Genomic DNA, 19775 nt, shown 5'->3' on the forward strand with positions numbered 1-19775 from the left:
ACGGCTGGAGTCCAGGTTGTCTCCCACCAGGAAACCTTGGCCAGCTGGTAGGTAATTATATGTGCTAATAGTCACTGACACTCTAGCTGCCAACACCAAGTTCCAAGTTTCTGCATTTGTTAGACCGCTAAATTACCCGAATTTTTCTAGAGCTGTTTATTTAGAAAGGGGAGCTGACTAACTCAGACCTAGGAGCTTGTCTAGCAACTCTGAAGATGAATGTCTGGGAGGATAGAAAGACGAGGAGACTGTATTTTTAATTCTACCTGCCAAGGCCTCCATTCTAGACCTCACGTGCCTCACAGTAGCTGTGTGACATTGGACAGGTTGCATGACCTCAGCTAGCCTCAGCTTTCTTATTTGTAAAATGGGATAACAAAGTCTGCTTTGTACAATTGTTGGGGACAACACACCGTGAAGACAGGTAGTGCAAGGCGCAGAGCAAGGATGTCTGAACGAACAAAGTTTCTTTGAGCCTGTTACCCGCAAACTGGAGAAAGTAATTCCTACTTCGCATCACATTAAATGAGATTGGAAAATATATAGAGAGATGAACTGGTGTGTTGCCTAAATTGAAAATTAAGTTCTCTTTAAAAAAACTTGCCCATCCTTTTCACATACTGAATTTAGTTAATGAAACTTGTCTTACACTTAACTATTCAAGAAAGTAAATGAAATACTATATTTTAGTTTTCTCTTTGAAAATGATTTCTAAACTTAATGCAAATTTAGCTGGAACAATTAATTAGTACATATCTACACACAAATCATCCTTCTGGAGACAAATGAGTCAAAAATTGAGAGATAAATGACCAAAAATAGCCTAGAGACTCACATGGAACTGACTTCCTTTGTTTTCCTACTCCAAATGTGGGCATTTGGGCCTGCCACGATATCACACTCACACCCTGAAGGTCAAGGCTGAGGCCTCGAATTGGATGGATGTTGAAATCGAACTCCTTGGTGTGACTGTCAGAATGACGCATACTTGGTCACTAGTCCATACAGTAAAAGCTCCTTGCTGGAGGAAGGGCATAGAGACGGAAGCTCATGTTCAGCTCGCAGAAGCATTGGGAAGAGGGTTCTCAGTATCCTCAAAGAAGGCTAGGTCAAGGGCGACGGACCAAACAAACTGGTTATATCTCTGGGTGTCTGGGTTTGATATCTGGCTCTTAACTCTAATCTTGCTGGGCCTTGATTTTTTCCTCTGTAAAATGGGACAGCACTACCTTCGTGGATAACGACAGTGTTTGTCTGGAAGCTCACGTGCTCACGTGAGAAAGTGTTAAAAGCCTTTAAGAATTATAAAGCAACACCTAGGTATGAGACTCCATTCCTTTTACAGGAATGGCAGAGACCTGGGGCAGTGCTAGCTAACAGCGACCACATCCGGAGCACTTATTTCCTTTCAGGCATTGTCTGTACAGTTGCTTCATGTTCATGACTCCGCTTTGTGCTTGCACCAACCTCCAGGGGGAGCTGTTATTATTATGTCCATGTTTCAGGTGGGGGAAACTAAGGTCCAGAGAGGTTAGCTAGCTTGCCCAAGGTTGCACAGCTAATTAACCAATGGGATTTGGACCCAGGCAACGGGACTCTGGAGCCCAGGCTCCTCACTTTTAAGCTGGGCATCTCCTGAGAGCATGACAAACAAGGAGTACTTTGTCAGAAGAGTTAGGGAAACATCTTACTTTCCCCACTACCCAACAGCCCCAGGCTTGCTGCAAGGAAGAAAGCTGAAGTCCCAAGGCCATCCCAGGCTGGAGCCGGGGCAGGGAGCAGGGGTGGTGGGAGGAGAGGATGGCCTTTGGAATATGTGCCACAAGGCTCTCATCCTTGGCACTTCCACCTACAAGCCGTCCCACCAACGGCTTCCTAATCTGCAAAACAGGAAGATTACACTAACCTTAGGAGGCTGCTTCAGGGACTAAAGGAGACAAGAAATGGATGCAAATCTCTTGCTGCAATTGATAAATGGCATATAGTAGGTGCTCAATGAATGGCTGCTCCCCAGCCTTTCCCTGAGACCTGATGTTAATCTAGGTGACAAGATGTAAGGGATGGTGGCACAGCCAGAAACCTAAGGATAGTACAACTCGATGGGTAAAACCATGGGCCTGGAGGTCTGGGCTCCCTGAATTCATCTCCTGGCTCCACTACTTACTGGTTCTGTGACCTTGGGTATGTTACTTAACCTATCTGCACCTCGGTTTCCTTATCTGGAAAGTGGCCATAATGGTACATACTTCATAGGGTTTGGAGAATATTAGTTATTAAATAATCTGTGTAAAGCACTTAGAACAGTGCCCGGCATACAGTAAGCATTGAATAAATGCTAGCAGCAATGACTTCGATCAGCCCCCTGTACGTTCTCGGGCCAAGGGGCATTGCAGGGCCTTTGCCGGGCTATGTTTTATGCCACAAACTCCCATTTTCTTTCAGACTCCCAATCGGATCCTGGAAGAGTGAAAATTTCTGCAGCCTGGCCACATGACTGGGCCAGATGAACTTCTGAAGGGCAATTTCTCATCAGGTGGGCAGTAGGGGTTTGAAAACGGTGACAATGGTCACCTGACAAATAGCACAGGGAGTCAGGAAAGTGTACACACACACACACACACACACACACACACCCCTCTGAGTTTCTGTGCTTTCTGCATTTGGAGTCAGATTTTGACTCAGCTTTTGCTTTGGATGAAAATGAGGCCCCATGCGGGGGTCCTCAGCGCCCGTGAATAATTCCCACCTAGATGGAGGGAGACCTGGATACAGGCATGAGAAACAGAGAGGCACTCCATCCCCACCCACGTGGAAAAAGGGGCGTGCTCTTCCGCAGCCAGAAATTTTACTCCGCAAGGTTTTGTTAGAAAACTACAGGAAAACCATAAGGTTTTGTTAGAAAACTACAGGAAAACCATACGACAGAGAGAATGAATAGAAGGAATACAAAGAGAAACCAGGCACAGGGTATCTTGCAATGGAATAATCAGAGCGTTTCCACATAGCCTTGTCCTGTCCTCCTCCATCCTTGGAACTCGAGAGACCTGCTTTTTGTTAAGCCCACATGTGTCATTTAAACCAGCGGAGCCTCAGTCTCAGTGGCTGCAACGTCTGCCCGCCGAAGCAAGCAGCCCTGCAGGACTCCGACTGAAAGGGTGGATGCCATGAGCCCGAAGCCCCGCGGGCAGCGCAGCCGACCGCCTCCTTCCACCCTGGCCGAGCGGGTGTCCTGCAAGGCCAGCCCGTCCCTGCGCCCCGCCCGCCAGCCCTACCTGAGCTGGCGCGGCTCGCAGTCCACGCCGGGCAGCAGCAGCCGGGCCGCCTGGCGGACGTCGTCGCTGTCCATGGAGAAGCTGCGGCGGTGGCCGGCGTGTGCCACGGCCACCCGGATCCACTCCATCAGCGGCGGCAGCACGAGGAAGGGCCTGCAGCGGGGGAGGGACGCGGAGACAGGTTAGGGCAGCGGGGGGCGCCAGGGGGCTGCCCGCTCAGCGCCACCCCCACACTCCTCGCCCGTCCTCCCACCTCCCTACCCCCACCTCGCTTTCCCTGGAGACCCTGCCTCTGAATGCTGGAGTAGTGGGAGAGCCTCTGGAGACATCCTGACCGCACTGGGGACCCCGGGGCAGGCTCTCTTGAGTCTTTGGGCCTCAGTTTCCTCATCTATAAACCCGGGATAAAGTGACCGTGAAAGGATACGCTGGGACTATTCTGCGAGGAGTATTATCTCCCTCAGAGATCATGTGAACGTAAAGGAGATGACTCACTTAAAGCACCAAGCACAGGGTCTGGTGCTTAGGAGAAAACTCAGAAAACTCCTGGGGGTGTTAAAATTTGGGGCTGTCTTCTGGCCCAATGTTAAGGTGTCCTCCAGCTCTCCCTTCCCATCCCCAGCCGGCTTTCTGTCATCCTTCTGGAGCCTAAGCTCTGCCAAAGCACCAGGCCGCCAACAGGCTTTAGCTCCTGGGAAAGGCATAGAGAGCAAAGTCGACAGGTAACAAGCCAGCTGGCGGTCACAGCCAGAAAAGCAGGGGTGGGAGGATGGTGGGGGCGGGGCGGAGAGGGCCTTTGCCATACCCCTGGAGCTCTGGGAGCCCCAGGTTCCTCACCTGCTAATGGGATCACAGCAGGGTGTCCAGCTTGTTGCAAGAATGACCTGAGTCAATAACTTTCTGGGCGTAATACACATTTGCCATCTTCCTATTTCTTCCAGCGATTATTAGAAACTCTGTCCTCACATTAGGACTACGGGGGAAGGGGTGGAGCTTCCGATATCTGAGTCCTAGACCAGGGATTCTGATTGAATTCATCCAGGATGGAGGCAGACATTGGTAGTTTTTAAAACCTCCCCATGAGAATTTAATGTGCATCGGAATGGTCTGGCAGGCTTGTTAAAATACAGATTGCTGGGCCCCACTCTTAGAGTGTCTGATTTAGTAGATCTGGGGAGGTGGCCGAGAATTTCCATTTCTAATAAGTTCCTGGGTGATACTGATGCTGCTGGGTTGGGGCCACACTCAAAGAACTGCTCTAAAGTACTGATCGAGGGCTTGGGAATCAGCTCTGTGTGTGTGTGTGTGTGTGTGTGTGTGTGTGTGTGTGTATTGTATTAAAATGCCGTTCCTGGCCATATCTCCAGAACTGCTGATTCTGTAGGGTCTAGAAATATAATTTTAATAAGCAAGCCCCTATGATATTGATTTAAGTGCACCAAGAACCACACTTTGAGAAACACACTGTGTAGATCAAAAAGGTTTCTTACCATTCCGCAGGGCTGGGACTAGGGTGAGGCAAGTGAGGTGCCTAGGGTGCAAAATTAAAAAGGCCAGGGCATGCACATATGCTCTAGGTGCCTTTGCTACCTTATCCTATCCCCGGTGCTGCCACTCAGTCTAGCCTGGCTGCCGTGGGAACGAGAGAGGACGAGGTACAAGGCAGCGAAACCCTCATTATATGCAGATGTCATGAGCTTCCCACCAAGCTTTGCGTGGCAGGTTCTAGTTTTCCTAGAATAGGGCCTATTTATCCAATGTTAATAATATTCAACAGCTAAGCCTTTTACATTCATCTCAGTTAATCCCATTCATGATCTCATCTAAATGCCGAGGACCAACCTATGAGCTAGTTATGACTATGCCCATTTTCTAGATCAGGAGAATGAAGTTTATTGAGGTTGAGTAACATGCCCTGGGGATTAGAAGGTTAGCAAGTGTGAGAGCTGGGAGTCAGACTCAAGTCATTGGACGACACTGCCCGTGTGCCATAACCCCATGTGCTACCGACATTCTCTTGTCCAGCTGACCCCCACACACTCTGCTACCCAGCATGCACCTGTCACCCCAGGGGAGAGGATCTGGTCATGGACCCTTGATGGCACACCATGTTCAGTCCCACTCATGCAGCTCAGTCCCCTGTATGAAAGGCCTCCAGCCCCACTTAACCTTCAAACCACAGTTCAAATCTCACTTCTCCCTAAACATTTCGCCTGATGACTCCACCCCACCTGGACCCCTCCCATGGTAGACTGCACTGCACTGCCCTTAGCCACCGGCCTTGCAGATGCCCCACTGGAATGCAAAATCCATGGAGCAGGGACCTGGGACTGCTGAGTTCACCGATCCAGCCCCAGGACAGCACTTAATAAACATTTGTTCATGAAATAGACTAAGATATACCAATTTCTTACTGGGTGAAATGGATAAAAATCGAGTTTCTGGACCCATGGACCTGTGGGGCAGACTCCCAGGTTATTTCTGCATACATCAGCCTGCTGCTAGGCTGTCGCCCTCATTCTCTCATTCTCTCCATCACCTAAACTGAATCAGGCACTCAATAAACACACACTGACTTGAAATTGAATTGAATTCCACTGTCTCAGGTGAGCAGGACTTATTTTTGACACTATGTCTCCAACACTGCTGAAACAAGATCCGAGTGCTCAGAGAACCCCGCTGGGTTGTTTTGCAGAGGGAGCAGCCCCCTCCTTTTGCACAGGGCCCCAGAAGTATAGCCCACAACTTCCAGCCCCTCGGGTCTGCATCTCCATCACAGACTGCCCTTGGGCTGCTGCCTTTCATGTGTGATGCCAGGCCCAGGGCAGGCAGCCAGCTCCTCATGAATGCCAAAAGAGGAGAAAAAGAGACTCTGCCGCCTTCAAAACAACACCTTGACCAAGACGGCTGGCAGCACCAGAATAAGAAACCCCGATCCCCAGGATTCCAGCCTCCTCTGGAATTTTCTATGTACCTATTCTCTCCTTTCAGCATTGCCTCCTCTTCGTCACTCTGACCTCAGTCATTTATAAGCTCATGAATTCTTTGCCAGCAACTCATTTAAAAATCTTCTTATCTTGTCTACTCAGAGGGAAAAAAATAGTATGACTTGTGAGATTTCTTTTGGAGGATTTGGAGACAGGAAAGTATTCTAAAGCCTAGAGTTGAGGAGAAGGTAAAGAACACTGAGGGAGAAAAAGCCTGCATGCTCCTTATAGGTTTCTGAAGAGAACATTGTTCCCCTGGCTACTGACTTTGTTCTGAGTTGTCTGTAGGGACCAAAACCTAGAGGGAGCTTAAGGAGCTCCTGGTTTGATGAACTGGCTCTTTAAGTTGTTTCAACATCAGAATCACAGGGAGAGTGCGTGAAAATTGCCCACGGCCTGATTTCACCCCTAGAGTTTTGTTCGGCAGGTCTGGGGTTGGGTCTAGTCATCTGCATTCCAGACAAGCTCCTCTGGGAATTCTGGAACAAGCCAGATTTGATCATCTCTGGCCAGGTGGACTGAGGTGAGCAGAGAGGGGACACAGTCAACTCGATCAGGGCAGTGGCCATGGAAATATTTGCTATAGTGTTCGAAGAGAAGGTCTGGGGCGGGGGTGAGGTCTAGATGGTAAGAGAAAGCTAGAGGGGCTTCTTGCAGGGTCAACAGAGCAAGTCAGCTCAGGAAGTTTGCTGGGACCTTTCTGAAAAGCGAAGAGAGAACTGACGATGTGCGTGACTGCTGGAATCGAAAGGGAATTTGGTTGGCGAGGGGCTGGGTGCTACAGAGGATGGTATAATATGTGAGAGAAGCACAGTTTGGGATTCTGCAGAACCAAATTCCAGTCTTGAACCTGCCAGGAGCTCACAGTAGGACTCCGGCTCTGATCTGAAAACATCTGGCCCTCAGCGTCTTCATCTGTAAAGTGGGTGAGTTTGGGTCAGATAGTCTATTTCAGGGGTCGGGAAACCTTTTCTGTAAAAGAGCAGATAGTAAATATGTTGGGGATTATGGGCCACACAGCCTTGTTTCAACTACTCAGCTCTGCCGTTGTGACAGGGCGGCCACAGACAACACATAAATGAATGAACTTGGCTGTCATCCAGGAAAACGTTATTCATAAAATCAGATGGTGGGTCACAGTCGGACGACCCCAAGTCTATCTGGTTCCTTCCTATTGTAAATTTCTTTGATTCTATTGAAATAGCCAACTGCCAGGGCCATTGTATGAAGCAGGGAGGATGGGAAGAAGCGCAGGAAGGTAGTGATAGACAAAAAGCTTTGGAGAGATTAGAAAATAGAACCCTCCCACAAAGAGTTGGCTTTGGGGAATAAAGAGCCACAGGTGTACCCAGAGGCAGTACCTTTAGGGATAAAACCCTAATCCGGCCATGAATGTCATGTATTACCATCATTTATTCATCTAACAATCCTTGAGGGAGCACCATACTTTCAGGCGCTGGAGACAGAGTGACCAGAACTCATCAGGTCTTTGTTCTCATAGAGTTAACAGTCAAACAGGGAGACAGATAAGAAGCACATAAACCAACAGGTAACAAAGCAATTACAAATTGTGATCAGTGCCAGGTGCTGGGATAGGCAACAAACAGGGTTGAAGCGGGAAGGCCTCTCTGAGGTGACAAAACCTCTTAAGATGTGAAGGAATCAGCCATATGTGAACATGTGTGAAGAGGGATGGATGTTCTAGGCAGCAGTAACAGACTGTGCAAAGGCCCTGAGGCAGAAAAGACCTGTACAGGCCACCAAGGGCTTTCACGTGCATCATTTCCTATTTGCCCCTCTGGGGCAGGCGGTGCAGCCAGGACATGTGTGAGGAAGGATCACTGTGGTAGGCTGAGTAATGGCCCCCAAAGACATCTGGTCTTATTCCTGACACCTGTGATTGTTGATGGCAAAGGAACTCTGCAGATGGAATTTGGTAAGGGATCTTGAGAAGGGAAGATTATTCTGGAGTATCCAGGTCAGCCCTAAATGCAATCACAACGGACTTGAAGAGGGAAACAGATGGTGATTTGACACAGATGACACAGAAGCAAGATGCTCTGCTGCTGGCTTTGAAGATGGAGGAAGAGGCCACAAACCAAGGATTGCGAAGGAGGTGGCTCTAGAAGTTGGAAAAGGCGAGGACACGGATTCTTCCCTCAGAGCCTCCAGGAGAAAACGGCCCTGCTAACATCTTGATTTGGGACCGCTAAAACTGATTTTGGACTACTGCTCTCCAGAACTGTAAGAGAATAAATGTGCGTTGTTTTAATCTACCAGGTTTATGGTAACTTGTCATAGCTGCCACAGAAACCAGTACGATCACGAAGCCAGGGTAATGATGAGGTCATTGCAGGCGAGCCTGGAGACACGGTGATGAAGACGGAGCAAGTATTAAAGCTGGCAGTGAGGGCATCCACGGGGCTCTGGCATTCATCTCAGACACTTAAAATGCCTTGTTCCTGGGGTCAGCGACAATACCTGTTAATGTGGACTGAATTATTTTGCGCCCCCCACCCCAAATTTGCATGTTGAAGCCCTAATACGCAGTATCTCAGAATGTAACTATTAAAATGAGTCCATTAGGATGGGTCTTAATTCAGTATGACCGGTGTTCTCCTAAGAGGAGATTAGGACGCACAAAGAGACACCAGGGGCACCCCTGTGAAATAGGCCGCAAGAAGGTGGCCATCTGCAAGCCAGGGAGAGAGCCTTCAGAAAGAAACCAGACCGCCTAAAACCTTGGATTTGGACTTCCAGCCTTCAGCACTGTGAGGAAATAAACATCTTTTGTTCAAGACACCCAGTCTGTGTTAATTTGTTACGGAAGTCCTGTCCTCGCAGACTAATACATCTGTAGTCTGACTTAAAATCTTGCTCTGCCCTTGAGGTTTTAGTCTGTGGTTGAGGAGCTTCAACTGGAAGCTCAAATCTTTAGAGAGCTGACGTTTCGGTTCACTTCCTTTAACTTACTGACAATAGTGGGTGAATTCAAAGCCATCGGGAGGCCGTACAGTGCAGAGGTTAAAAGCTCAGGCTTTAGAGAGAGACTGGCCGAGAGTTGGATGCCCACTCCGGCTTCTAGCTGTGTGACCTTGAATGAGGTATTTCGATTGTAGTGCTTAAATTCTCTCATCAGAAAAATGGGGCTAATAAAAAGTTCCTACTTCAGAGAGCATGGTGGGCTGAATAACAGCCTCCCCCCCCCAACAAAGATGTCCACAATCTAATCTCTAGAACTTATGAATGTTACCTTATCTGGGAAAATGAACTTTGCCCATGAGATTAAGGGTTTTGAGAAGACTATCTTGGATTATCCAGGTGGCCCTAAGTGCTTACGGGAGGGTCCTTAGAAGAAGGAGGCAAGAAGGTCAACGGAGGGAGTGGGAGATGTGACAGAAGAAGCAAGAAGTCAGACTAATGCCATAAGAGGTCATGAGCCAAGAAATGCAGGCTAAGAAAGACGCTTCCTCCAGAAGCTAAGAAAGGCAAGGAAACAAATGCTCCTGTGGAGCCTCCGGCAGGAACCAGCCCTGCTGACACCTTCGCTTTAGCCCAGTGAGACTGATTTTGTACTTCTGACCCCCAAAACTGTTAAGGTAATAAATCTGTGTTGTTTTAAGCGTCCACACTCGTGGCGACTTTTTACAGCAGTCACAGGAAACTAATAGACGGTTATTGCAAGAATTGAATGGGCTGATGTACGTAGCCTGGCGCCTGATACCAAGAAAGTGCTCAATAAGCGGCAGCTGTTATCATCATCATCACCAGCATTGTTTTGAGCATCACTCAACTTTCTCCTTGCCAGAGAGAGGAAAGGCCTCGCTACACAGAGCGACACTCCTGTCATCTGTGTTCAAATCAGAGTAAACCTCTGCAGTCGCGATGCCTTTACTTTATAAATTGTGTGGCCCTGGCTTTTCATTGTTGTTATTTGTGGAGTCTCTCTTAGGCTGGAGAGGAATTTAGATGTTTTACTGTGGTTTGGAAAGCTCATAATTCCCGAGATACAGGGAGTGAGGGAAAAATAGCAAAATTGATAGCAGACCATCTCCAGTGCTGGTTTCTATAGCAATAGTCACTGTAATCTTATCGTATTTGTGGCCACCAGAGCTAGGAAGGTGGCAGAGGCCAAGGGTGGCTATGCTGGTTACTATAGTGACAGCCCTACTGTGCTGTGTGGTCAGACTACCCGTGAGGGTGGTTCCCGCAGACGGCCTGGAATGGCAGGAGCCAAGGAGTGTGTTCTAGGTCAGTGCTTCTGGAACATCGATGTGCATGTGAATTGTCCAGGATCTTGTTAAAATGCAGATTCTGATTCAGTGGGTCTGGGGCAGGGCCTGAGAATCTGCATTCTAAAAAGCTCCCAGGCAGCTGCCAGTCTATGGACCCCATTTTGAGCGACCAGGCCCTAGGGAGTATGATGACTCAAGCCAGAAACCAGGGAAGGTGGATTCTGTTATCATGTTTAAAGGGGAGAAAGTGAGGCCCTAAGTGAGATTGCTACAAGAAGGGCTAGAGGCCCGGGAGACAGCAGAACAGAAGGAGGCTGTTTGTGTCTGGACCACCTGATTGAAGGTGAGTGGTATGTGGTGCTGGCTGAGCCTAGTGCATGAGCCTGCGCCAAGCTGCAACGGGAGAGCAAGTGTCTGATGATCACAGCTTTTATCATGGAAGGTGGGTTCTGTCTCCCACCAGAATTCTCCTTTAACCTTCCAACAGTCTTATGAAACAGAATCTCTCGGTCTTGGTGAGTTCATTCAGAACTAAGCACCCATCCCATTGTCTGGCAGGTATTTGATATTCATGATGGTGTTTAGGATCGTCCTGGGAATGTAAATGCTTAAAAAAATATATACCATGTGGTGGTTTATTTTATGAGTCAGTGTGGCTAGGCCACAGGACCCAGATATCTGGTCCAATATGAGTCTGAATATGGCTGTGAAGGAGTTTTTTTTTAGATGAGATTGACATTTAAATCGGTGGATGGGTGGGCCGCATCCAATCTGCCAGAGACCTTAAGAGGAAAAAGTCTGACCTTCTCTAAAACAGAGAATTCTACCATCAAACTTCCTTAGATTTGAGCTGGGGTCACACACACAACTTAACTGGTTCTGTTTCTGTAGAGAACCCTAACTAACGCACACTTGCAACGTGTCCCGTGGGACTCAACTGTTTGTGGCAATGCAGCCTCCTCTTCCTACACTGATCCTGCCCTTTTACCATCGTATGCATCTGCCTGGGCAGGAAGGAAGCTTGGGGCTGGACGGCACAGAGGACTACCTCCCAACATCCCGAGCGTGCAGACGCGCCATTCGAGAACTGTGAAACAAGGGCATTACTGGCATGGTCAGTGCTTTTAGGGTCTCATTTAGTACCTAAAGGAGCAGTCCTTTGTAATGTGAAAGTCAGCACCGTTAATGGGTGATTATGCAAATTCCCCGAAATGGGGCAAGTGCCCAGGGCACTGGGTGAGGAGGTGATTTCTGCTAATAGCGAAAGCAGGTGCATGTGACTGACCACGGAAACTCCTTCTCCTGTCACACATTCTGAAGAAGGTGACTTAGAGGGCGAGAGGGTTGTAAATGGAGTGCTGAAGTATAAGCAAGTTCAGACAGAGCGATAATGATATACGAATAACAACGATCTCCTCCTCCTTGCTGACAAATAGCTGCATGCCCTGCCCCTCCGCCCTTCCACGGGGACATGGCTCTGTCACTTACCTGCCAGCAGTCCCATAACTCAGCCTCTACCTCACTTCCTCCGTACTTTCCCATCAGCATATAAGCACTCGACGTGCTCTCGTTTCTCACAATTAGAATAGGAGAGGAGCAAAATGATGGAATGTAAGAATCCACAGTTCTCCTGGAGTTTCAATCTAGGTGATTCACCTAGTTCTCCATCTTTGGAAGGCAGGGGCTCCAAATCACCCGGGGAACTAGTTAAAATGCACATTCCTGGGTTCCTGCCCATTTGCCGGGCATATCCGTTTCCTGTGGCTGCCGTAACAAACTATCACAAACGTGGTGGCTTTAAAAAACTAGAAATTGGAAATCTGACTGCTAGAGGCCAGAAGTCCACAATCAAGGTGTCAGCAGGGGATCTCCCTCCAGGAGATCTAGGGGAGCCCATTCCTTGCCCCTTCCAGCTTTTTGTGGTTGCTGGCTTGTGGCTACATCACTCTCATCTCCGCCTCTGTATTTACATCACCTTTTCCTCTTCCGTGTGTCAAATCTCCCTCTCTCTTATAAGGACACTGGTGATTGGATTTAGGGCCCACCCAGATAATCCAGGATAATCTCCCCATGTCAAGATACTTAATTGAATCACATCTGCAAAGACCCCCTCTCTTTATAAAATAACATTTATAGGTTATAGCAATTAGGACCTGGTATCTTTAGGGGCCATTATGCAGCCTATGATACTTGGCATCTGCATCTAGTCCTTCTCTATAGGGTTTCTGATACCTACGAAAGGTTGAGACTCTCAGGTCTAGAGGACACTAGCTCTGAGCTGTGAGATGCTTGGAGGGCCCGAGGTCCTTGTTCACACACCACGCAAGGATCAACAGACCAGCCTGTGCCTCTCCTCCCTGGGCTGCTGGCTGTATCACAACCAGGCCTGGCTTAGGGGCAGAGAGGCCTCTGTGGTGGGAACCTGATCTCCAGTGGGTGGAATGATGATGGGCCTAGGATATAAATGGCCTGGGAGAGGAGCGGTGGCTTCAAAAGTGGGGAAGCCACAAGCTCTGCTCGAGGCTGCTACAGAACCTTCCTCGCAGCTTTGGGCACAACAGATAAAGATCTGGGAGGTGGCAGGGGATGTACACAGCTTCATATCTTGGGAGTAGTGGCTTGAGAAGCCTAAAAGGGCAAAGAGGTCAAGGTCAAGAGGCAAAGGTCAGGGACGGGCTCCCAGGGGTCATTTAGGCCTGTCCCTGCCTTCAAAAGGATTATCATGAAAGTCTGCAAAAGGCAGGAGATGGCCTTACAAAGGAAACTCATTGTACCTTTAAATCTAGTGCTGCTGTGGAGGAAAAAAGGGCATGTACCCTGAAGACAGAAGGCCTTGCATTTGAGTCCAGGCTCCATCACGTGATGCTGTGGGACCCTGGGCAAGTTACTTAACTTCTCTGTGCCTCAGTTTCCTCATATTAAAACAAGAGAAATAGCAAGGCCACCCCACAGGGTCGTTGTGAAGAAAATCTCTGTAAGGCACTTATTAGCACATAGTAAATGCTCAACAAAGTTAGTTATTATGGAGAGCTTATTACATGCCAGGGATGGTTCTGAAGACTTTCCTTTCATTGGCTCATTTGATAATAAGAACCATTCTAAGATAATGAAACAGGCACAGAGAGGTTAAGTAACTTGCCTATGGTACATAGTTATAAGCAGCAGTACCAGGATATACCACATATAGGCAGTTGGACCCAGAGCCAGGGCTAGAAGCCATGCGTTCCATTATTTCCAGGTAGAGGCTACAGCATGTGCAAAGCCCCAAAGGCAGGCTGGGGCATGTGTTTCGGAGAAACTCAGCTTGTTGTGGCTGGAGCTGAGAAAGAGGAGAAAGTGTAATGGAGGGAAGTGGACTGGTAGGACATAACACTGGAGAGAGCGGGGAAGGATCACACAGGACCTTCTAACTTCTAGAATAAAATCGTAAACTCCTAATACTTTAATTTTCCCTCAGTCAGAATTGCAGTTGAAAAACAAATTCAGAAAAAGCATTTGGAAAGAAATATCAAGAATGGATTGACAAAAATACCCTAAGAAATGCAAATCAATGGGTTCGCCATAACTGTTTGTTTAGAAAGTAGACAGAGAATATCTCTGACAGAGACTGTGGGGTGCCCCTCTATCTTCTTCCTTAGTAATAGCCCCCCATATCCTCAGCTGAGCTTATGACCATGTAGTATACATTTTTCAGCCTCCCTTACATTGGTTCTTATGATGATATAGACAGAAGTTTCTTCTAAGACTTCTAGGAAGGTCCCTAGAGGGAGGCTCCCGAACTATCTTTGGTCTTCTATTCTGCTGGCAAGAATGTAGACACCATGGCTGGTGCTCAAGAAGCCAAACTGCACAATGAGGTGGAAGCCACATGTTGATGATGGCAGAACAAAAAGATAGAAAAAGGACCTGGATTTCTGACGACTGCTTAAGTGGCCATACCTGCTCTGGATCCTTACTCCTAGACTTTGTTTATATGAAAAATACATTTCTATCTTGTTTAAACACTTGATATTTGGGTTTTCTGTCATTCATAGCCAAACCAAATTCTAAGTGACACTCATATCAGTTCTCATGGCATTTAAGTTAAATCTCTATTTTTCCTTTTCGTGTGTCACTATAAATTTGAATGTCTTTCTGTTTACCAAAAAAGAAAGATGAAAACTTTTCCTTTTGATAGTTCCATCTTCTAAAGACTGTGAACTCATAGCCCCGAGACTGTGTTTGTTTCAAAAAACTACATTTATGAAAACATTTGTCCCAATTAATTGTTTGTTCATTTACAGGTGTAAACTATGTCATCAACCTTGTGAAAATTCACTGACGATGGCTTCAAGCTCATCGTAATTGACTCAACTGATAAAAATAACAATATGGATGCTCTTGCAGTCAGAAACACATCTCGAGGTCTTTATCTTTGCTTAAGTCCTCTTACAAGGAAACCTTTAAAATTTATAATTAACAGGTCAATTTATTTTATCTTAGCTGTTTTCCCCAGCTTTACTGAAATATAATTGACACATAACACTGTGTAAGTGTAGGTGTGCAATGTGATGATTTGATGCACTTATATATTATGAAATGGTTACCACTGGGAGGTTAGCTAACACCTCCACCACCTCACATAATTACTATTTCCTTTTTGTGATGAGAAACGTTTAAGATCTACTCTCTTAGTAACTTTCAAATATATAGTACAGTACGGTTAACTATTGTCTCTATGCTGTATATTAGATCCCCAAAACTTATTCATCTCCTAGCTGGAAGTTTGTACCCTTTGATCAACATCAATCCAGTCCCCCACCTCCACCCCGCCCCTAGTAACCACCATTCTACTCTCTGTTTCTATGAGTTCAGCTTTTTTAGAGTCGACATATAAGTGAGATCCTACAGTCCTTGTCTTTCTCTGATTTATTTCATTTAGCACAATGCCCTCAAGTTCATATGTTGTTGCAAATGGCAGGATTTCCTTCCTTCTCCTAGCGGAGTGACATTCCATTAACAGATCAGTTTTACAATACCATACAGGATCTCTTTCTTCCATATAAATAAAGGGTGGCTGAGCATGGTCTAGAGCTTTTCCCCATGCTGTCCTTCTTGTCTCTGCCACTGGGCTGTGGCTTTGAGAAAATGATATTCTAGTTCTCTTGTAATAAACCTTATGAACTCCCATCACCCTGCATTTGGCAGTAGGACAGGATGGATGAAATTCATACTCTAGCCCTGATCGGTCGGAACCCTGCTTATCAAAACACAGACTTAAGACAGCTGATTCCTCATGCCTCTTGGGCTGCCATAGAAGGACTCATGCTTTGAGTCAGAAGCCAGTTTTCGAGCAGGCTCTGCTACTAGCTAGCCGTGTGACTGTGTATCCTTGCGTGCTCTGTGGGCCTCAAGTGTGCTCACTAAGAAAGAGACCAGTGAACCTTTTCCTCTAGCTTAAAATGGTAGTATAACATTTTGAAATAAATAAATAACAAAAATATCGATCCGTGGAAGTTAAGGGAGAAATAGCCATGGAGGCAGCTTCCAATAGAGCTTTCTGCTCTGACAGAAATGTTCTATATCTGCCGTCCAATACAACAGCCACAAGCCACATCTGGCTTCTGAGCACTTAGAATGTGGGTAACGCAACTGAGTTGCTAAAATTTGAATTTTATTCAATTTTAATTAATTTAATTCGAAATAGCCACATGTGGTTAGCAGCTACTCTACTGCATAGTGCAGTTCTAAGGGACATCCTTCAGGTCAGTATAACCTCAGACAAGAATCCTGGTAGAATGGGTGTAGAAACAGGGCTACCATTGACAGTAGGCAACCTAAATTTCTTATCAAGCTTCTCCATTATTGTGATCTGCATCATCTTCATCATCATCAGAATTTTATAGCATCTGCTATTTCTTGAGTGCTTACAGTGTTCCAGGCTTGAGTAAATAGCTTTACTTTAAAAAATGTATTTCATTTAATTATAAAACATCCTTGTAAGGTACGTATTATCATTCCTACTTGATAGATAAGCAAACTGAGGCTTAGCAAGATTCATCACTGACTTATAGAGTATAACTCAGCTGTTGTGGCAAAGCTGGGGTTTGATCCCAAGTCTGCCAGCATCGAAAGTCTAGATGCTTAGTCATTATTTTATCACTTGTCCAAAGACTGGTGTGGCATTGAGTGAGTGACTGAACACCGAGAAGCTTCGGTTCCTCAGCTGCGAAGTGAGGAGGCTGGGCCATATGAACCCAAGGATTCGCTTCACTTGCAAAAGGTTATGATTCCAATACTTCCCTCTCCTGGGGAGAGAGGGCAGTTTTGTATAATGAACATTACTGTTTACAGATGTGACCAGGTGAGACAAAAAGACCCTGCCTGCTCTGAGCACAGTTCAGTGATTTTCCTAAACATAACCCTAGACTAGGTTATAGATTGTTTTTAAGTGCTCCCCAGGTGATTCAGATCACCAGAAAGATCTAAGAGTTATCTGCCCTGGACTGAACTTGCTAAAAGCAGAAAAGACCCTGTTGTGAACATGCTTTTGGTGAAGATTATATGTCGTTTGCATGTGCCTGTGTGTGTGTTTAAATTAGATAATGAGAGCTTTAATGCATATTTCTCTTTCTGCGTTGGAGGCCAGGAAACTCAATGCTAAATTTTATGTTCAATTAAAGTAACCTGGGGTGAGATTTATATAGTACAGTAGTCTTCTTTAATCCTAATAATATGTTTCATGTGTGTGTTTGTGTGTGTGTGTGGGGGGGGTGTTATCCTCCATTTGTGGTTCTATCTAACTCGTACTGTGAGTCTAGCTCAAATCCTTTTCAGAATTAGATTAGTTATGAATGATGAGTAGATAAACATCATCTGTCTCAGATTACGCCAAAGCCCCAACACTAACTGGGATAATAAAATAAAAAAGAGACTATCGCCATGTAGAACGAGGCGGGGACATCCTTTGAAAAGGTAGGGGATAGAAATGGGATAGAATTTCCCAGTAAAAAGAAAAATAAAACAGGAGAAAGGGAAGAAGAAAAGAGACATCCCTAGAGAGGCTTAAAAATCAAGGAAGAGACTGGGCGGGGGGTGAAGGGGCAGTTTTGGTGCCAACACAAAACAACCATTTGGCCATTTAGCAGATTTATGGGAGCTCCATATGCGTGAGAAGCAAACATATGTGCAATTTACCTCTCAGACAAAATGTTATCAGTTTTACATTTTGCTGAATCTGGAAGCGAGAGACAGAAACCAAGAAGGAAGCTTGTGATTTTAATAAAAGGAAAACCAAAAGGGCTATTGTTTAAGCTGGACTTTGGTGTTATCTAGGAAAGAACCCTTACACAGGTCTCTACTCCAGGAAAACCCTCTCCATCTGCACATGCAAAATATTCAGGGCTGATTATCTGGTGAGATGGAAAGGGGACTAGGTGTGTCCCCTGCCCTCCTACCATGACCTGTCTAATTCTCTCTGCGGAATTCCTGCAGCCCCTCTCTCCAAATCAGATGGCGAAGGGGATGAGTTCGGGAACCAGCCCAGGGAGGCAGTCATTACCACCCAGAGGGACCAAAGCAAGTCTCATCCATGAGCCTGGGCCAGGCAAGGAAGCTCCCGCCAGGTCAGGGGCAGCACTTCTCCGAGATGGAGGGACATGGGCTGGCAAACAGGTGGGGACGTCTGGATTTGGCTGGGGTGTGGACGCTGGCTCTGAATGGAGCTGGGTACATGATGAGTGGATGTGGCAAAGATGTCGCCTAACCTTTAGATCTCTCTGTCGCCTAAAGAGTGAAGATAATGCCCATTGGTCTTTCACAGGGCCACTGAGAGGATAAATGAGGTAACAAGCGTGAAAGAAAGTGCAACCATGTGGAAGATTCACATTCAGGCATCTGCATGTACATCAGGCAGCTAACACATCTAGTCTAAGTTGTTACCAATTAAACATCAGATTAAGAAAAACACAACTAGGAAGATAACAAAGACCTCATCTTGTCAGGGTCCTGTTCATTTCCTTTAAGTCAGGGGTCCCCAACCCTTGGGCAGAGGACAGTTCCAGTCTGTGGTCTGTTAGGAACCGGGCTGCACAGTAGGAGGTGAGCGGCGGGCAAATGAGCGAAGCTTCATCTGTATTTGCAGCCGCTCCCCAGCGCTAGCATCACTGCTTCAGCTCCGCCTCAGATCATCAGGCATGAGATTCTCATAGGAGCACCGGTCCCTGGTGCCACAAAGGTTGGGGACCACTGCTTTGTCTTCAGCCACAACTGCAGCACTACCACAGGCTGCCTGAAGGGGGAGCTCCTGCATACGTGCTCAGTGCACCGGCTCAGCACTGATGCCTTTGCCCATCAGTTCCTTACACCTGTTCTCATTCTGCTTCCAGTTTTCCAGCCTCTAGATCTCGCTGTATTCCTCTCTGCTCAGTCCTGGGACTTGTCCAAGTTGCAGCTTCGCTTTACTCAAATCCGATGATACACACAGGTCTCATGCCTTCCACCCTTCTAGACACATCCCTCTCCTGTATCCTCCAGGGATACAGACCTTATTTCCCAGGCATGGACTCTACAGGCTGGCTCCTGCATCAAGCTTGCCCCAGTGCTACCAATAGGAACCAGGGTCATGCAATAGGCCAAACATAAATCACTTTCCTCTTCTGGAATAGCCAGGCTGCAAGCCAAAGCCCGCATTATCACCATGCATGGGCGGTGACTCCACTGTCCAAATCGCTAGAATGGGGAGCCTTGGAACTTTTAAACCATGCTTATTCATCTTAGGTTCCCCACTCTATGATACCCAGGATAGGGGGTTTCGCAGCAGTAGGTGCTAAATAAATGTTTGTCAAATTAAATTGATAGCTATTTCCAAGAGTATAGGCTCTGGTGTCACACAGCTTTGGGTTTTAATCCCAGTACTGCCAGTTAACTGGGTCAGTGACCAGATCTCAGCAAGTCACATGACCGGTGAGCCCCAGGTTCTAATCTGGAAATGGGGTAATATGTGCCCTGCAGGCTTGGCTGGCATGCAGAAGACATTCAGTAAATTGCAGCTGTTTTAAAACAGGGATACGTTGCATCTGAATTAAGAATTGGATTAGTCCTAGAAGCCCCAGGGAGCAAAAGAAAGAGTAATGGTGGTAGCTCCAGGGAGCATATCTCAGCTCCGCATAAGTAAGACCTCAGAGGAGTCTCGGCTCTCTGGAGCTGGGATGGGAAGGAAGTTTCAAGGGCTGGTGCTTGGGGAGGATGTGAGGAAAGAGATTCAAACATCCAGGGAGTGGTTGGACTAGACAACTTTTAAA

At 46.8% G+C, this 19775-nt stretch overlaps 1 protein-coding gene across 3 annotated transcripts in view; it reads right to left on the bottom strand.

Annotated features, from left to right (window-relative positions):
- The window catches only part of ABTB3 (ankyrin repeat and BTB domain containing 3), a 320752-nt gene that overhangs the window by 57299 nt on the left and 243678 nt on the right, over window positions 1-19775 (bottom strand). For all 3 annotated transcript variants that reach the window (XM_039877866.1, XM_039877865.1, XM_039877864.1), the window contains one exon: window positions 3273-3425. In XM_039877866.1, coding sequence (XP_039733800.1) covers window positions 3273-3425 — 153 coding nt within the window. The remainder of the gene's footprint in view (window positions 1-3272; window positions 3426-19775) is intronic.

The sequence above is a fragment of the Pteropus medius genome, unplaced genomic scaffold, assembly GCF_902729225.1.
Source record: "Pteropus medius unplaced genomic scaffold, Ma_sr-lr_union100, whole genome shotgun sequence".
In the NCBI taxonomy this organism is placed as follows: domain Eukaryota; kingdom Metazoa; phylum Chordata; class Mammalia; order Chiroptera; family Pteropodidae; genus Pteropus; species Pteropus medius.